At 58.6% G+C, this 13,003-nt stretch overlaps 2 protein-coding genes across 4 annotated transcripts in view; both read left to right on the forward strand.

The window, feature by feature from the left end:
• The window catches only part of SLC38A10 (solute carrier family 38 member 10), a 39,939-nt gene extending 33,814 nt beyond the window's left edge, over nt 1-6,125 (forward strand). Inside the window, exons 15-16 of one of the 3 annotated variants that reach the window (XM_068151226.1) lie at nt 1,986-2,165; nt 2,904-6,125. In XM_068151226.1, the coding sequence (XP_068007327.1) occupies nt 1,986-2,165; nt 2,904-4,063 (1,340 nt within the window). In that variant the 3' untranslated portion in view covers nt 4,064-6,125. The remainder of the gene's footprint in view (nt 1-1,985; nt 2,166-2,903) is intronic. The other 2 variants (XM_068151229.1, XM_068151228.1) reach the window with 2 other exon arrangements.
• Nucleotides 6,126-7,973: 1,848 nt separating this feature from the next.
• TEPSIN (TEPSIN adaptor related protein complex 4 accessory protein) lies at nt 7,974-12,973 on the forward strand. Its single transcript, XM_068151239.1, has 13 exons — nt 7,974-8,032; nt 8,399-8,471; nt 8,677-8,768; nt 8,936-9,029; nt 9,229-9,296; nt 9,443-9,521; nt 9,775-9,846; nt 10,054-10,260; nt 10,374-10,548; nt 10,768-10,881; nt 11,075-11,153; nt 11,268-11,402; nt 11,688-12,973. Exons 1-13 carry the CDS (start codon nt 7,991-7,993, stop codon nt 12,165-12,167), a joined length of 1,710 nt encoding a protein of 569 aa, XP_068007340.1. The 5' UTR covers nt 7,974-7,990; the 3' UTR covers nt 12,168-12,973.
• The last annotated feature ends 30 nt before the right edge of the window (nt 12,974-13,003 follow it).

Genomic DNA, 13,003 nt, shown 5'->3' on the forward strand with positions numbered 1-13,003 from the left:
AAGGGCACACAGCTCCTTGGGTACTCCCTGCAACCAGCTACCTCGTCGGGACCATTGTTGAGTGCCGTGGTTGTAGCTGCCCTGGGCTCGGGTACTTCCATTTCATCGCTGCTTAAGATGTTTTTGTGAGGAGTGCTGTTCAAATGTAGCCAAAGCACCGGCTGGGGCCGGCTTTCCCCGGGATCAAAGGAGGAGCCAGGAGATAGCCTGGCCCTTTGTTTGTGTGGCAGAGGTGTGCCGCACAAACACAGGAGATAGGGCTGTTTGCAGAGCTCTCGGCGAGAAATGCTTTGATTTGGCACTAAACCTCTGCCTGCTGCATGCTCAGCCCAAACATTCCCATGCTGAGCTGGGGACCTGGCAGACCCGGAGAGCGAGATAGCAGCAATGGCTTCTGTTTTCATTGTTTATTCTGAGCAAAGTGCAAAAAATAAACAGATCTCCAGAAGTCAATGGCTCTCTTGAAACGGCCAAATTCCTCCTCCTCTGAAAAGGGAGTGGAAGGGGAATTCCAGGGGGCCCTTGGCTAATTGCACCACAATGTGAACTGGAAAGATTTCTCTCTAATCACCTAGGAGGTGATTAGTGGGATGGGGGGGAGGTGGTGTTTGTCAGAGAGGGATTGACCTGGGCAGCAGCATCCCTTTTTCATTGAAATGGCATTTTCCAGGCTATTAATTCTGACGTTATTTCCTGTGGGGCATAACAGTCTGGAAACCCCTCGAACCTGGGAGGAAAGCTGCTGGCTGGTGCGGGAGGCCAGCGACACTCAGGGTCACAGCCCCCACGCGTGATGTAGTGTGGTGGGGTTGTCTGTCCTGGTGGAGAAGAGGCTGCAAGGTTTCCCATGCATAGCTGGGACTTTTGGTTGATGTGTGAGGTGTTGCTTGTGAGGAGTGAATCCATGTGAGTCATTGCTGCCTGGCCCAGAGTGGTTGCTCTGACTCGGTGGCAGCCAACGTTGGTGGGCAGGATTTCCTCCTCTGACGTGGCAGGGGGTGCTCAGGTTTGTTGTGGTGGTTGCTGAGCTGTGTAGGAGGTGGGGTTGCCTTCCTGTGCTGCTGTGGTTCCAACCTGCCCAACCACCTGGCACTGCTGCCTGTTAAACCACCAAGGTTCCAGCCCAAAGCTAGAGTCTTCAGCACGGTTGTTTGCTGGGTGGTTTCCTGCCGTGGCCCATGCCAGACCTTCGCTTGGCTAAGCCAAGAGGAGAGTCAACAACAGCCTCTCATCATTCTGGCTGTAACCCAGGTCTTGCCCCCTGAAAAGACCCAGCTTAGCATCCATACCTCAGTGCTGGGTTCATGTTTGTGTAGGTCCCTGAAGGTGCTGTGCCTTTGCTGGCTTCTTCCAGTTCTTCCTAAGACAGCACATTTGCTGTCTGTGCCCTTTCCAGGCTCAGTTTATCTGGGATGAAGTCTCTGCAGTATGTTGAGAGATGATCTGTGTTTGAGAGGCCTGGCTTATCTCAAGAGCAGAGCTGCAGCAGTGCTGGGACTTCCCCAGGCACTGCAGGCAGCCTGGTCTCGTATGGCAGCCAAGACCATCACTCTTGACCAGCTTCTGCTGGTCCTATCCTCTTCCAGCTGCTGTGCTGAGCAGTCACTTCATCCTTTCCTGCACTGGCACTCCAGCAGACCTGCTCCCCTGTACCTCTGCTCACAGCTCTTTTCCTTAAGCAGGTTTTGATCCCTCCACCCTAGTCTTGGGAGGGCAGTGTCCTGTGCTAGCACCTCTGGGTTTCAGCCCACTGTCCTTGGTGGAGGCACCCTGGAGCTGTGCCATCACAGCATCTATCAGTGCCAGCAGCAGAGCCATGCCGTGTCCTCTCCCTCATGGCAAACGGGCAGTGTTGGCAGAGTAGCACCTTCCTGCTGCTGAAAGCCCCTGCAGCGCCTCCAGCACTGAGAGGTGGTTAATGAGGGGTTTGGGTCATGGATTTTTAATGGGGTTTGGTGGGGTTTTTCTTCTTTTTTTTTTTCTAGAAGCAGGGCAGGCGAAACTGCTCGATCATGCTGTGCTGCTGCAGGTGATCAAAGAACAGCAGGTTCAGCAGAAGCAGCTACTTGACCAGCAGGCGAAGCTGCTGGCTGTGATTGAAGAGCAGCACAAGGAGATCCACCAACAAAGGCAGGAGGAGGGAGGAGAGGAGAAGCCAAAGCAGGGTAAGGACATCACTAAAGGGTCTGACCTCTCTGCAGGCTGTTTGCTGCTCAAAACAGCTTCAGCAGGGTCTAGAGCACAAGTCTTGTGAGGAGCCGTTGAGGGAACTGTGGTTGTTCAGCTTGGAGAAAAGGAGGCTCAGGGGAGACTTCCTCACACTCTACAACTCCCTGAAAGAAGGTTGGAGACAGGTGGGGCTTGGTTTCTTCTCCCAAGGAACAAGTAATAGGACAGGAGGAAGTGGCCTCAGGTTGTTCCAGGGAAGGTTTATGTTGGGCATTAGGAACAACTGCTTTCCCCAAATGGTTGTGAAGACCTGGGACAGGCTGCCCAGGGCAGTGGTGGAGTTCCCATCCCTGTAGGGATTTAAAAGCTGCATGGATGTGAGGGACATGGTTTAGTGGTGCCCTGGCAGTGTGGGGTTATCGGCTGGACTTGATGTCCTTGGAGGTCTTCTCCGACCTAAATGATTTTATAATTCTATGATTCAAAACCGGACTGGGAGAGGTCCAAGTCCCTTTGGCACGTGGCAGAGTCAGCTCTGTGAGTGCTATTCCCACGTCTGACCCTGGTCTGTGAGGTGGGGGATCCCTAGTGGCTGTGTGCAGGGATGACACTGTCCCTGATGGCTCTCTAGTTCTGCCACGTGCCCATTGCTGTTGTGCAGAATGTGGTGGCAGGAGAAGGGAATCCCTCACTCATAAGAGAAATCCTTTTACATGTAAATATTTGTTCCACAGCAGAAGTACAGCAGGAGCCTGCAGTGCCTCTCTCCAGGAGCAAGGAGGATGAGGGCCTTGGGGCCAAGCATGAAGCTGCTGCGAAGGCACTCAGCAAGGAGCTGTTGGAGCAGCCGGCGCCAGGCCCGGGCAGGCAGCCTGCTGACTCCACAGAGCAGCGCAGGGCAGCTGTGGGAAAGCTGGGAGAGGCTGGACACAGGCGTGAGATTCCCGGGGTTCCTCCCAAGGAGCAGAAGGTGCTGCCACAGGACAACGACAGGGCTGCTGAAAATCCTGCAGAGAACAGGGATCCCCTTCACAGGGATGCCCAACGTGTTCCAGCAGCCAGAAACCACCTGGAGAAGAAGCCCTTGGCGGAGGATTTAGGAGGAGATCGTGAAGCCAAGGCTGGAAGAGATGTCCACGAGAAGAAAAACTCCCTGAAAGATGTGGAAGCAGCTACAGCTCCCATCCAAAGAGAACAGCTGGGGGCTGCCAAAGTTCAGGGAGTTGCAGGAAAGAGCCTGGAAAGAGACTCAGGAGTAGACCTTAAAGCCAAAGCACTGAGTCAGGTGGAGCCCAAAGCCCTGGCAGTCGCAGTGAACTCTGCTAGTAAAAGGAACGTGGCAGAGGGCGAGCAGCACCTGCGGGAGCATCGGAGAGGAGCAGACGCTGAGGGAGCTGAGGGTGCTGGAAGGCGGCAGCAGGACCTGGCCGGAAAAGGAGAGCTAAAGGAGGAAGCTCCTCAGGAGAATGCAGTGGAGGTGGCTCAGGACCTGCAGGGAGGTCAGCGGAGCAAGCAGAGGCATGGGGATGGAGTGGTCTCAAATGATGCCGAGAAGAAGCCAGGCTCTGAGAATGCTCCTGCCCAAAAGCCTGAGAAAGGAGCAGCTGCCCAGGGGAACCAGAAGCTTGACCACGATGTCAAACCAAACCGGGACCTGAAACTGCAGGCGGACCTGGACCTCCGCCGGAGGAGACGAGACCTGCTGCCTCCCGAGGAGGAGGAGGCTGCACAGGGGGCAGAGGTCCTCATTGGCCTGAACCCCCTTCCAGATGTGAAAGTGAACGACCTCCGGAGCGCTCTGGAGACTCGACTGAACCAAGTGGCGGAGGGGGCTCAGCAGGTGGTCCACAGCCGGCAGATCAAGCAGATGACGCAGGCAGACGGGAGCCTGTGAGCAGGGTGGTCGTGCTCGGTGGGTGGCTGCGGGTGTTGGCCACAGGCAGCGGAGCTGAGGAGCTCCAGAGGGAAGGTTCAGGTTAGCCAGCTGGGTTTTTGGCTGCTGCTGTTCAGGCGGTGGTTGGTCTAAGCCAGCAGCACATTGCTTGGGCCCATGGGAGCTGCCTGGAGCTGTGAGCACCATCCAGGGCTTCTCTGATGGTAGCACCTCCCTTGCAGGTGGCTGAGGAGATGGCAACCATGAAAGAAAAGCTCCCACTGTCCTCTGGCTTTCAGAGGTTGCCGTCTACCTTGGTTCTCTGCCAGGCCAGCTCTTTCAAGGACCTTTTTCAACATCCGGTTCATATCAAATTGCCTTCTCCATCCAGCTATCCCCTTCAGAACTGAGGTGGTCCTCCAGGAGGTTCCCCTGCCTGTTTGGAAGAGCTTCCCTGGCGCTGCCCTGGGTTCATGTGCCCAGGCTGTGTGTGCAGGGCTTTGGGGCAGAGTCCTGGGAAGGTGGGACAGGGCAGAACCAGGATCACACTTCTTGGGAAGGGCTTTATTCCAGAGAAGCATCAAGTCATGAGTTGAGTGACCAGCTTAGCCAATTGCTTTGGTGTTTCTCTTGACAGGGGAGCTGTTAGTCTTGCATGTTTAGGAGATAGTTGTGGTTTAGGAACCTAGCTCAGTAGAAAAGCTGCCTTAACCAGGCACAACGGCTGCTGTTGTGCCTCCTCTACTCCCAGGGATTTCATTTGGTTGGCCACACACTAGCAATAACACAGAGCTTTGCTCTCACCGCCCTCCTCCCTGGATGCTCAGCTCTCATCTGTGCTTTCAGGCTTGACTTCTGTCCAAAGTGCATTATGAAGCTGCAGACTGCCCCTATCCCTTTCTCAGACCACCTTGATTTTTTTTTTTCCCAGCAAGAGGTGACTAATTTGGGAACAAAAGAAACGTGGCTCAGAAGGGTGGGCTGGGGGGCTTGGCTCATACCTACCTCTTCTCTCTGTAACGTGGTGGAGCATGTTTGGTTCCTGCGTTCTTCCCAGCCCCCCTGGGTGGTGGTTTACACCCAGAGAGGTCCCTGCTCCGCCCCTGGAAATGGATTTTTACGAGCGAGGAAGGGAAGAGCTTCCATGAGAGCCTCACTTCGTCCTGAGCTCCCAGACAGTGATTCATCCCTGTGGTGGTGGTGGGGTTTTAATTATTTTTGTTTTTTATTTTCACATCCTGACTTGAGAATGTAAGAAACCGAATCCCAAAGCTCTCACTTAGAACGGGTGAAACTTCCCCGCCTGGAGTTCCAGACCTCATCACTGTGGTGGTTTTTATATCCGTGAAGTGTCTTGGGTAAGCTCCTCGTTGAGTTGGTGTCTGATGGGGCCCTGCAGAGCCAGGGGTGGGTCAGTATGGACGTGTGGGACCGTCAAACCGGCTCTGCTTACTCTGGGACCTGTGCCTGCCTGCTGCTTGAAGGATATTGTCTTAATTGCTTATTAAAATGACACAGAGCCACAGGCTTGACAGCCATGGACTGGGGGGTGCTTCAGGAGGACCAACCTGCCCTACTCTCATGGCCTTAACCCTCAGCACTGCCCCATGAGCTTCTCCATTCCGCTGTCGTAAAGCACAAGCAATGCAGCCTGGAGTCCTGGAGCCACTCCCGTGACCCTGTCCCTCAGGGCAGGGATGGCAGCAGGTGCTGGAGCACATCTCCAAGGCTGCAGCAGGGAGACTTTGTCCAGACTTTGTCCCCTGTGGCACCAGCCAGCCTTTCCAAAGCCAGCAGGAGCTGGATCTGCCCCCTCCTGCCCTTTGAGCCTGTTGGGGTCTGGTTGAGGCTCTGCCAGGCAGGGTGAAGGTCAGACCTGTCTGTTTTCGTGGGTGTTGAATTGTATGTGAATACAAAGGACCAAAGATGCTCCTGACATTCCTCAGCAGTTGGGAACAGTCTGTGGGTACCCTAAGCCAGGCTGGAAGCTGGCAGAAGCTGCGTTGCCTCTGCCCAGGGTCTGGTGCTTGGCGGGAGAGACCAGAGGGGAGACTTGAGCTGATCAATAAAATAAGCTGAAGCATTTTGGTCTGAATTCTCCTTATTTTAAATAATAAAAAAAAGGCACAAAAAACCACCACCCCAAGAGACCTGGAAGCCTTTCTCAGTCACAGCTTCCTGGCTAGGCAGCAGTGTCTGCTTCGCTCCTACCCGCAGGGAATGACGCAGCTCAAGGAAATGAGGATTTTGTGCTTTCTTGGAAACTTGCTCCTCCCTGCTGCCAGGGAAGAGGGAGAGAGGCTGCAATCCTCCTGCTGCCTGCGCACACAGGGCCTGCCTTGGGGAGAAAAAAGTCTAATTTGACATTCAGGGGATCAAGCAGCTGCAGCAGACCTGCTGCCAGAGCAGGAGCCTTCAGACAGGGGCTGTTTTCCCCAAGCACCCTGTGCCCAGCTGTTCACAGAGTTCCTGACACACTGGGGCCAGTGTCTTGCCTCGGTTTCTACTGCTGCAGGACATTTTGCTGTTGAGCAAAGCTGGAGCTTGCAAGCAGGGCTGAACCTAAGACTGCAGCTGGAGAGAATTGCAGAGAGCTCCACCAAGTGTAGGTTAAAGCCCAGGGGGTGTGAGGAACGAGAGGAAATGGCCTGAAGTTGTGCCAGGGGAGGTTTAGGTTGGATATTGGGCACAATTTCTTCACTGTAAGGGTTGTGAAGCCTTGGAACGAGCTGCCTGGGGCAGTGGTGGAGTCCCTATCTCTGGAGGGTTTTCAAAGCTGTGTAGATGTACTGAGGAATGTGGTTTAGTGGTGCCTGGCAGTGCTGGGTTAATAGTTAAGACTTGACCTTAGAGGTCTCCTCCAACCGAAACAAATCAATGAGAGGCTGCTCCTTCCGGGACGGGTAGCGGGTGGGGTCTTGGTGACCGTTTGGCAGCTCGGGGCCACTCGGTTCCTCTTCCCCCGGGGCTGGGGGCTCTGCCGCTAGCCTCTCTCCTGCTCTTTGTTCTGTAATTTAAGCACAACCCGGTTTAGATTTTAGAGGTTTTTATTTGTCCGAAGCTCCTCCAGTCCGGTGCATGGGGTGAGGGGCTCCGGGGCCGTTCCCGAATTTACTTCGGCGTCGCCTTCGCCTGCCAAAGAACCGCGGTTCAGTTCGGGGTCCCCGTGCTCGGGGCCGATCCTCTAAACCGCCGGGACCTACCGCCCGGTCGAAGCAGTCCCGCAGCGCCCGGAACTCCTCCAGGCAGGCGTCCCGCCGCAGCTCCGCCGTCCCGCCCGCCGCCGCCGCCACGCACCGGCCGTAAGCAGCCGCCTGAGAGGAACGACACGGAACGGGAGAGGGCTCGCCGGGCGTCTCCCGGAGCCGATCCCCACCCTGACCCGGTCCGGCCCCACCTGCTCCCCGCAGCCCGCCAGCAGCGCGGGGAACCGCCGCAGCCGCGCCCGTGCCCGCAGCCAGACTCCCTGGCCCGACATCGCCGCCGCCTCCTCACAGCCTGAGCGCTGCCATCATGCAGCAACCGTTATTGGCCGCTCGCCCCGCTCATCAACGCTCCGCGCGCTCCTGTTGGGCGTCCATGGAACGCCCATCAAAATATACTGCTTATGGTTGGATGATGGCGAAAGGTCGGCCCCTTCAGCCTTCTCGGGGCGGTGGGATAGGCTTGCCGACAGCATGGATTTGTTGCCCGCCTCCCGATCCCTTTGTAATTGGCCCCTGGCTGCTGGTAGCTCTGATTGGCAGAGATGCGGTTGTTTACTTCCCATCTCCCGCCCTGTTGCTGCCGGCCTCATTCTTGGGAGCCACTTCCGCCCCTAGACCCGCCCTCCCTCGCCGATGACTGGCCAAGTCGCAGTGTCTAGCATCCTCATTGGTGCTCAGCAGCTTCCGCGGGGCGGAGCCGTGAGGCTGCTGTAGGGCCGGGCACAGTCGTGCCGGCAGTGTCATGGCGGCGCCGCTGAGAGACCGGTTGAGTTTCCTGAGCCGGGTACGGGCCGGGTACGGGCTGGGTACGGGTCGGGGGGTTGCCTGAGGCCGTGACGCCACTGCCCCGTCCTCACCCCCTCCCCCCCCGTGTGTCATCGCTGCACCTTCCCCTGTGTGCTGTCCGAGGTCGGGGCCTCGCGGTGTTGCCGAGGCAGCCCTGCCCTGCCCTTTCACTCCTGTGTCAGAGCTGTGGCGTCGCTCGTTTCGAGGGCTGCGGTAGTTATGCAGCGATGTGACCTTGCTGCGGTAGTGTGGGGGGCTTCTAGAGTGGCCTTGCTGGGCTAGCAGGACCAGGCTCGGTCCTGCATAGGTCTGGACCCTGGTGCAGGCCCGGTTTCTCTCACACCATCCCTTCTCTTTTTTGCAGCTGCCGGTGCTGCTACGAGGCACAGCAGACGACGACGTCCCCTGCCCCGGGTACCTGTTTGAGGAGATCGCCAGTATCCTTCTGGGGGGTGCAGAGGGGCAACGGGGAGCAGGGAGGGATCCACGGGCCAGCTCCGGGGGTTGGGCTGGCTGTGGGAGGCCTGTAGGTCTAGGCAGGGGCAGCTGCGGGCCCTGGGGAAGCTGAAGCACAACGGAGTGAGGCTCTGCCCTCTGATATGGTCCCCGTGGGGGGAACAGGATCCCTAACCCCCACCCCAGAGATCTCCCATGAGTCGCCTGGCAGCAGCCAATGCCTGCTGGAATATCTCCTCAACCGCCTGCAGAGCAACTCCTGCCATGTCAAGCTGAAGGTAGGTGGGTGGTGGTGAGGGGGGTGGCTGCTGCAGGGCTCCCCTAAAAGGCTGCAGAAGACCCCCAAGGCCAGGGTGGTGGGCAAGAGCATGGGCATTGTCACAGGACCTAGGGCTGGCAGGGCAGCCACAACTTGGTCTTCTCACCCCAAGCCCTGTGTCTGTAGGTGCTGAAGATCCTGCTGCACACATGCACCCAGGGCTCCCCCCAGTTCATCCTGCATCTGAAGAGGAATGCTTGTTTCATCCGGGAGGCAGCAGGTAACAGAGCAAGGAGAGTGAGGAGCAGCCCTGCGTGGTGCTGGAGAACTCAGCCTGGCTGTGGGGAAAGCCCAGGGCAGTTTCTGCATCCAGGGCTGCTCCAGAGGCTGAGTGCTGGCCAGTGATGTGGTCTTGCCGCATTCTGCCTTGTTTCTGGGAGCTGGCTATCCTCCAGGCCTCACAACCTCGTGCCTTGCAGTGTTCTCTGGGCCCCCAGATCCTCTCCATGGCAACAGCTTGAACCAGAAGGTCCGAGCAGCTGCACAGGTGAGTGCCAGCCCCTGCAAGCAGACTGCTGGGATCCTGTCAGGAGTGTCAGGGCAACTTTGCCTCCCAGGTCCCAGCTTCATGGCCTAGTCAGGGTGACCAGTGTTCCCCAGCACTGTCCCCACACTTCCTATCTCTCCTGTCAGGACTTGGCCAGCATTCTCTTTTCTGATGCACCGCTCCCACAACCTGCTATGCTGCCTGCCCGTCCCCTGCCTCCCACAGGTAAGTGCAGGCCCCTCACAGCCCTCTCCTGGGTCCTGCAGCTGGAGCTGTGGGGGAGTGTGCCAAGAGTCCACTGGCCAGGGGGGCTGTTGGGGTTGAGGGCAGGGTCTGGAGGAGTGAGTGACACTGCCCTGATCCCAGCTTCTCCTAGCTACCTCATGCACTTCCCTGTGCTTGCAAGAGGGAGGAGGAGCAGTGGAAGGGCACACCAAATGCCTCTGCTTCCCCTGAATGTGCCTTGTACCTCCCCTAGGTATGGGCTCTAGCCCCAGCCTCTGCAGCTCCTTGCAAGGATTTGGCTTCAGCGGTGAGAAAAGTGGCTCTGGTGAGTCCTGGCTCTGCCCTCACCCCACATGAGTCCCCTGCTTGGTACTGCCCTGATGCCCCAGCCATGGAGGTCCTCGTCAGGGCTGTTTCTCTCTGCTGGCAGGTCCCCACTATTCCATCATGACACCCTATGGGGTGCTGGGTGTCCCGGAGCTGGGCTGGGCTCCCCAGAAAGCTCCTGTCTCACCTCCTGTTCTCTGCCCAGCATCAACAGGGGAAGCCCTGCTCAGCACCATCCAGCGAGCAGCCGAGGCAGTGGCCCACGCTGTGCTCCCCTCCCCAGAGGGGCCCCAGCCTGGCCACAGGGAGATCCATGAAGATTCCTACGAGCCTGTGCGAGCTCCTTCCCCTGCCAGGAGCCCACCTGGGGCTGTGAAGCCACCAGCAGCCACCGTGGCTCGCAGCATCCGAGGCAGGTCCCCCCTCCGCTGGGCTGAGGCGGCCAGTGGCTGCCGGGGGGGCTGGTGGGGGCCTGCAGAAGGTGCTGGGACTGCTTTGGGGCTCAGCACCTCACTGTTCCTGCAGTGAGGCACCAGCCAGGGCTGGCTGGGGGCGGCTGGGAGGAGGCAGACAGCGGGCACAGCTCCCAGGACTCCTCGCAGGGGCACGGTGAGCTGAGCCGCACTTCGGACTCCTGCAGCAAGTCAGGCAGTGACAGCCACTCCGGGGCCAGCCGGGAGCTGACCCAAGGCACTGAGAGGTGAGGGTAGGGCTGTGGGGGCATCCTCTCCCAACTCGGGACCTTTGGAGGTGCTTCTTGCACCTCCAGAAATGGTGCCCTTGGGTGTGGGCACAGCCTTGAGCAGGGAAGGTGATCTGGGAGGGGTTCCTGCCCACGGGAGGGCAGTGTGGTCTGTTCTAGGACCCCGGGAGGGAGCAGGGCTGGCCCCTGTCCCCACCAAGGCATCTCCCTGAGCAGGGTGGACACTGACAGCTTGGGTGACTGCTTGCGAGAGGTGAGCCTGGTGTCAGCGCTGACCCACGGTGCCAGGGTCTTCCTTACCAGGGAGGAAGCACAGCACTTTGTCAAGGAGTAAGTGCTCGAGGTGGATACTCCCTGTGGGGCTGGGTAGGGAGTGCTCCAGGGGCTTGGTGGGGCAGCCTGAGCCCTTCTTGCTCCCTTGGCTGCCTTGGCCCAGGTCTCCAGGGCTAAAACTCTCTCGGGCAGGAGGGCTGCTCCCACCTGCACAAGGCTGGTGCAGCCATAACCCCTTCCTCCTGGCCAGGTGTGGGCTGCTGAACTGTGAGGTGGTGCTGGAGCTGCTCAGCCAGGCACTGGAGGACCCCACTGACAGCGTCCGCATGGTGAGCACGGGGCAGGCCTTGTGTGCTGCCAGTGTGTGCCCACCCTGGGCTCTGGTGTGGCAGGGTACAGCATTTTGATGCCTGCCTGGCTCAGATGCACTCTTCTCCCTGCAGAGGTCCATGTGTGCCATCTCCTCACTCATGTGCTCTGACTTGCTCTCCCTGGATCAGCTCTTTGCTGGGACTCGGCAGCACCTCCAGCAGCTCAGCCAAGGCAGCCCTGGCCCTGTTGCCAACCGAGCAACCAAGGTGACTCCTAGAATGTCCTCATTTCCCTCTCCCTGGGGCTAGGGGCTTCCCAGGCACTGTACTGCCAATTCTGGTGTCACCCAGCCCTTGGGAATGGTTCTGTGCATGTCCCAGAGGGGCAGGAGATGTCCACTTCTCCCAGAGTGTGATGCTTCTTAGGAGGTGAAACTGAGGCTTGGGAGGGGACAGCCAGGGTTGATGCCCAGCACTGGGAAAAGGTTCCAGGGCTGAGCTTCCTTCCTGCTGCTGCTCCCACTCCCACCTGTCCCACTTGTCTCCTCGCAGATCCTGCGGCAGTTCGAGGCTCTCTGCAGGGGCCAACCCTCCCCAAAGAAACCAGACCCCTCCACCATGGCTGTGGGCTCAGCCCGGTGCCCTGGGGACCTGCTGGCAGACATCCCAGCCCTGGCAGGAGAGAGCATCCTCACCCCTCTGAGCCCAGCCCCACCGCCTGTGCCTCCATCACCCTGCAGCGAGGAGCAAGGGCTGGAAGCGGAGACCCACAAGCAACCCAGTGCTGTGGTGCCAGCCTGTCCCTGTGAGCAGGATGTGGTGAGCAGGCTGGCAGAGGACACTCTGGGCACACCTGTGCCTTCCCACAGCCTGTCCCTCTTTGCTGGTATGGAGCTGGTGGCTCGGCCTGGCTCAGTGCTCTGCTCGGACTCTCCACTAGAAGAGCCACGGACAGTGTCCCAGCCCCAGGACAGACAGATGGACACAGAGGGCAGCCAACAGCCCTCAGCCTTTGCCTTTCTCAACATGTAGCTGCTGCTGGGCTCCTGGGGGCTGTGGGGGCTTTGCTGTCCCTCGCTGTGTGACTTGTCCTGCCATGGTTGCTCTGCAGGAGACACCAGCAGCAGTGGGGGCAGAGGTCTCAGTCCCCCCAGCTTCACCTATGGGAAAGCAAACAGGAAGCCCCACCCACCCCAAGGGAAGGGGAGTGCTGGGGGGTTGCCAAGGCGACATGGTGTGAAGTGGTATCAGGGCCCAGGGTTTTGATAAGGTTATAATGTCTCTCTCACTGGTTTTGCTGCCAAAAGCCCCTCAGTTTCTTGGCACCAGCAGCATGGTATAGCTGCTGGCAGCCCTTGCTCCAGAGGTCTGTGATGGAGGCAGAGCTGAGAGGCAGGTTGGGGACCCCAGCATGGCCATGGGACTCTCCTGGGGGTTACCCATTGCCTCTGCCCTCAGCTCAAGCAGCTGTGGGGGTGAGGTGAGAGAAGTCATCACCCCAGTGGGGCTGGGACCCATCAATAAACCCCAGCCTTGGGTCTAGGAGCTTGGTGACTTCTTCCTGCGCGTCTGTCCCAGACTTCTCCCAGCCCCACAGATCCCCCCACTGGTCTGCAACTAGACCCGTCCCAGAGCTCCTCCTGCCCCAGAGGTGGGCCTGCTCCACAGACCCCCACAGCTGAACCTGCCCCAGAACTTCTCCTACGACTTGCCCTGCCCCACAGGTACCCCTCCTCTCCACTTCAGTACTGGGCCTACCCCATAGCTGCGTCCATGCCCTTTATAGGGAAGGCACAGCCCATCACCATCCTTTGCCACGCCCCTTTCAGCTCCTCAGCCAATCACTGTGACCTTCCTTGCCCGCCTTC

Source organism: Melanerpes formicivorus, unplaced genomic scaffold (assembly GCF_026170545.1).
Source record: "Melanerpes formicivorus ecotype bairdi unplaced genomic scaffold, bMelFor1.0.p_v2 SCAF_21, whole genome shotgun sequence".
NCBI classification, from domain to species: Eukaryota; Metazoa; Chordata; class Aves; order Piciformes; family Picidae; genus Melanerpes; species Melanerpes formicivorus.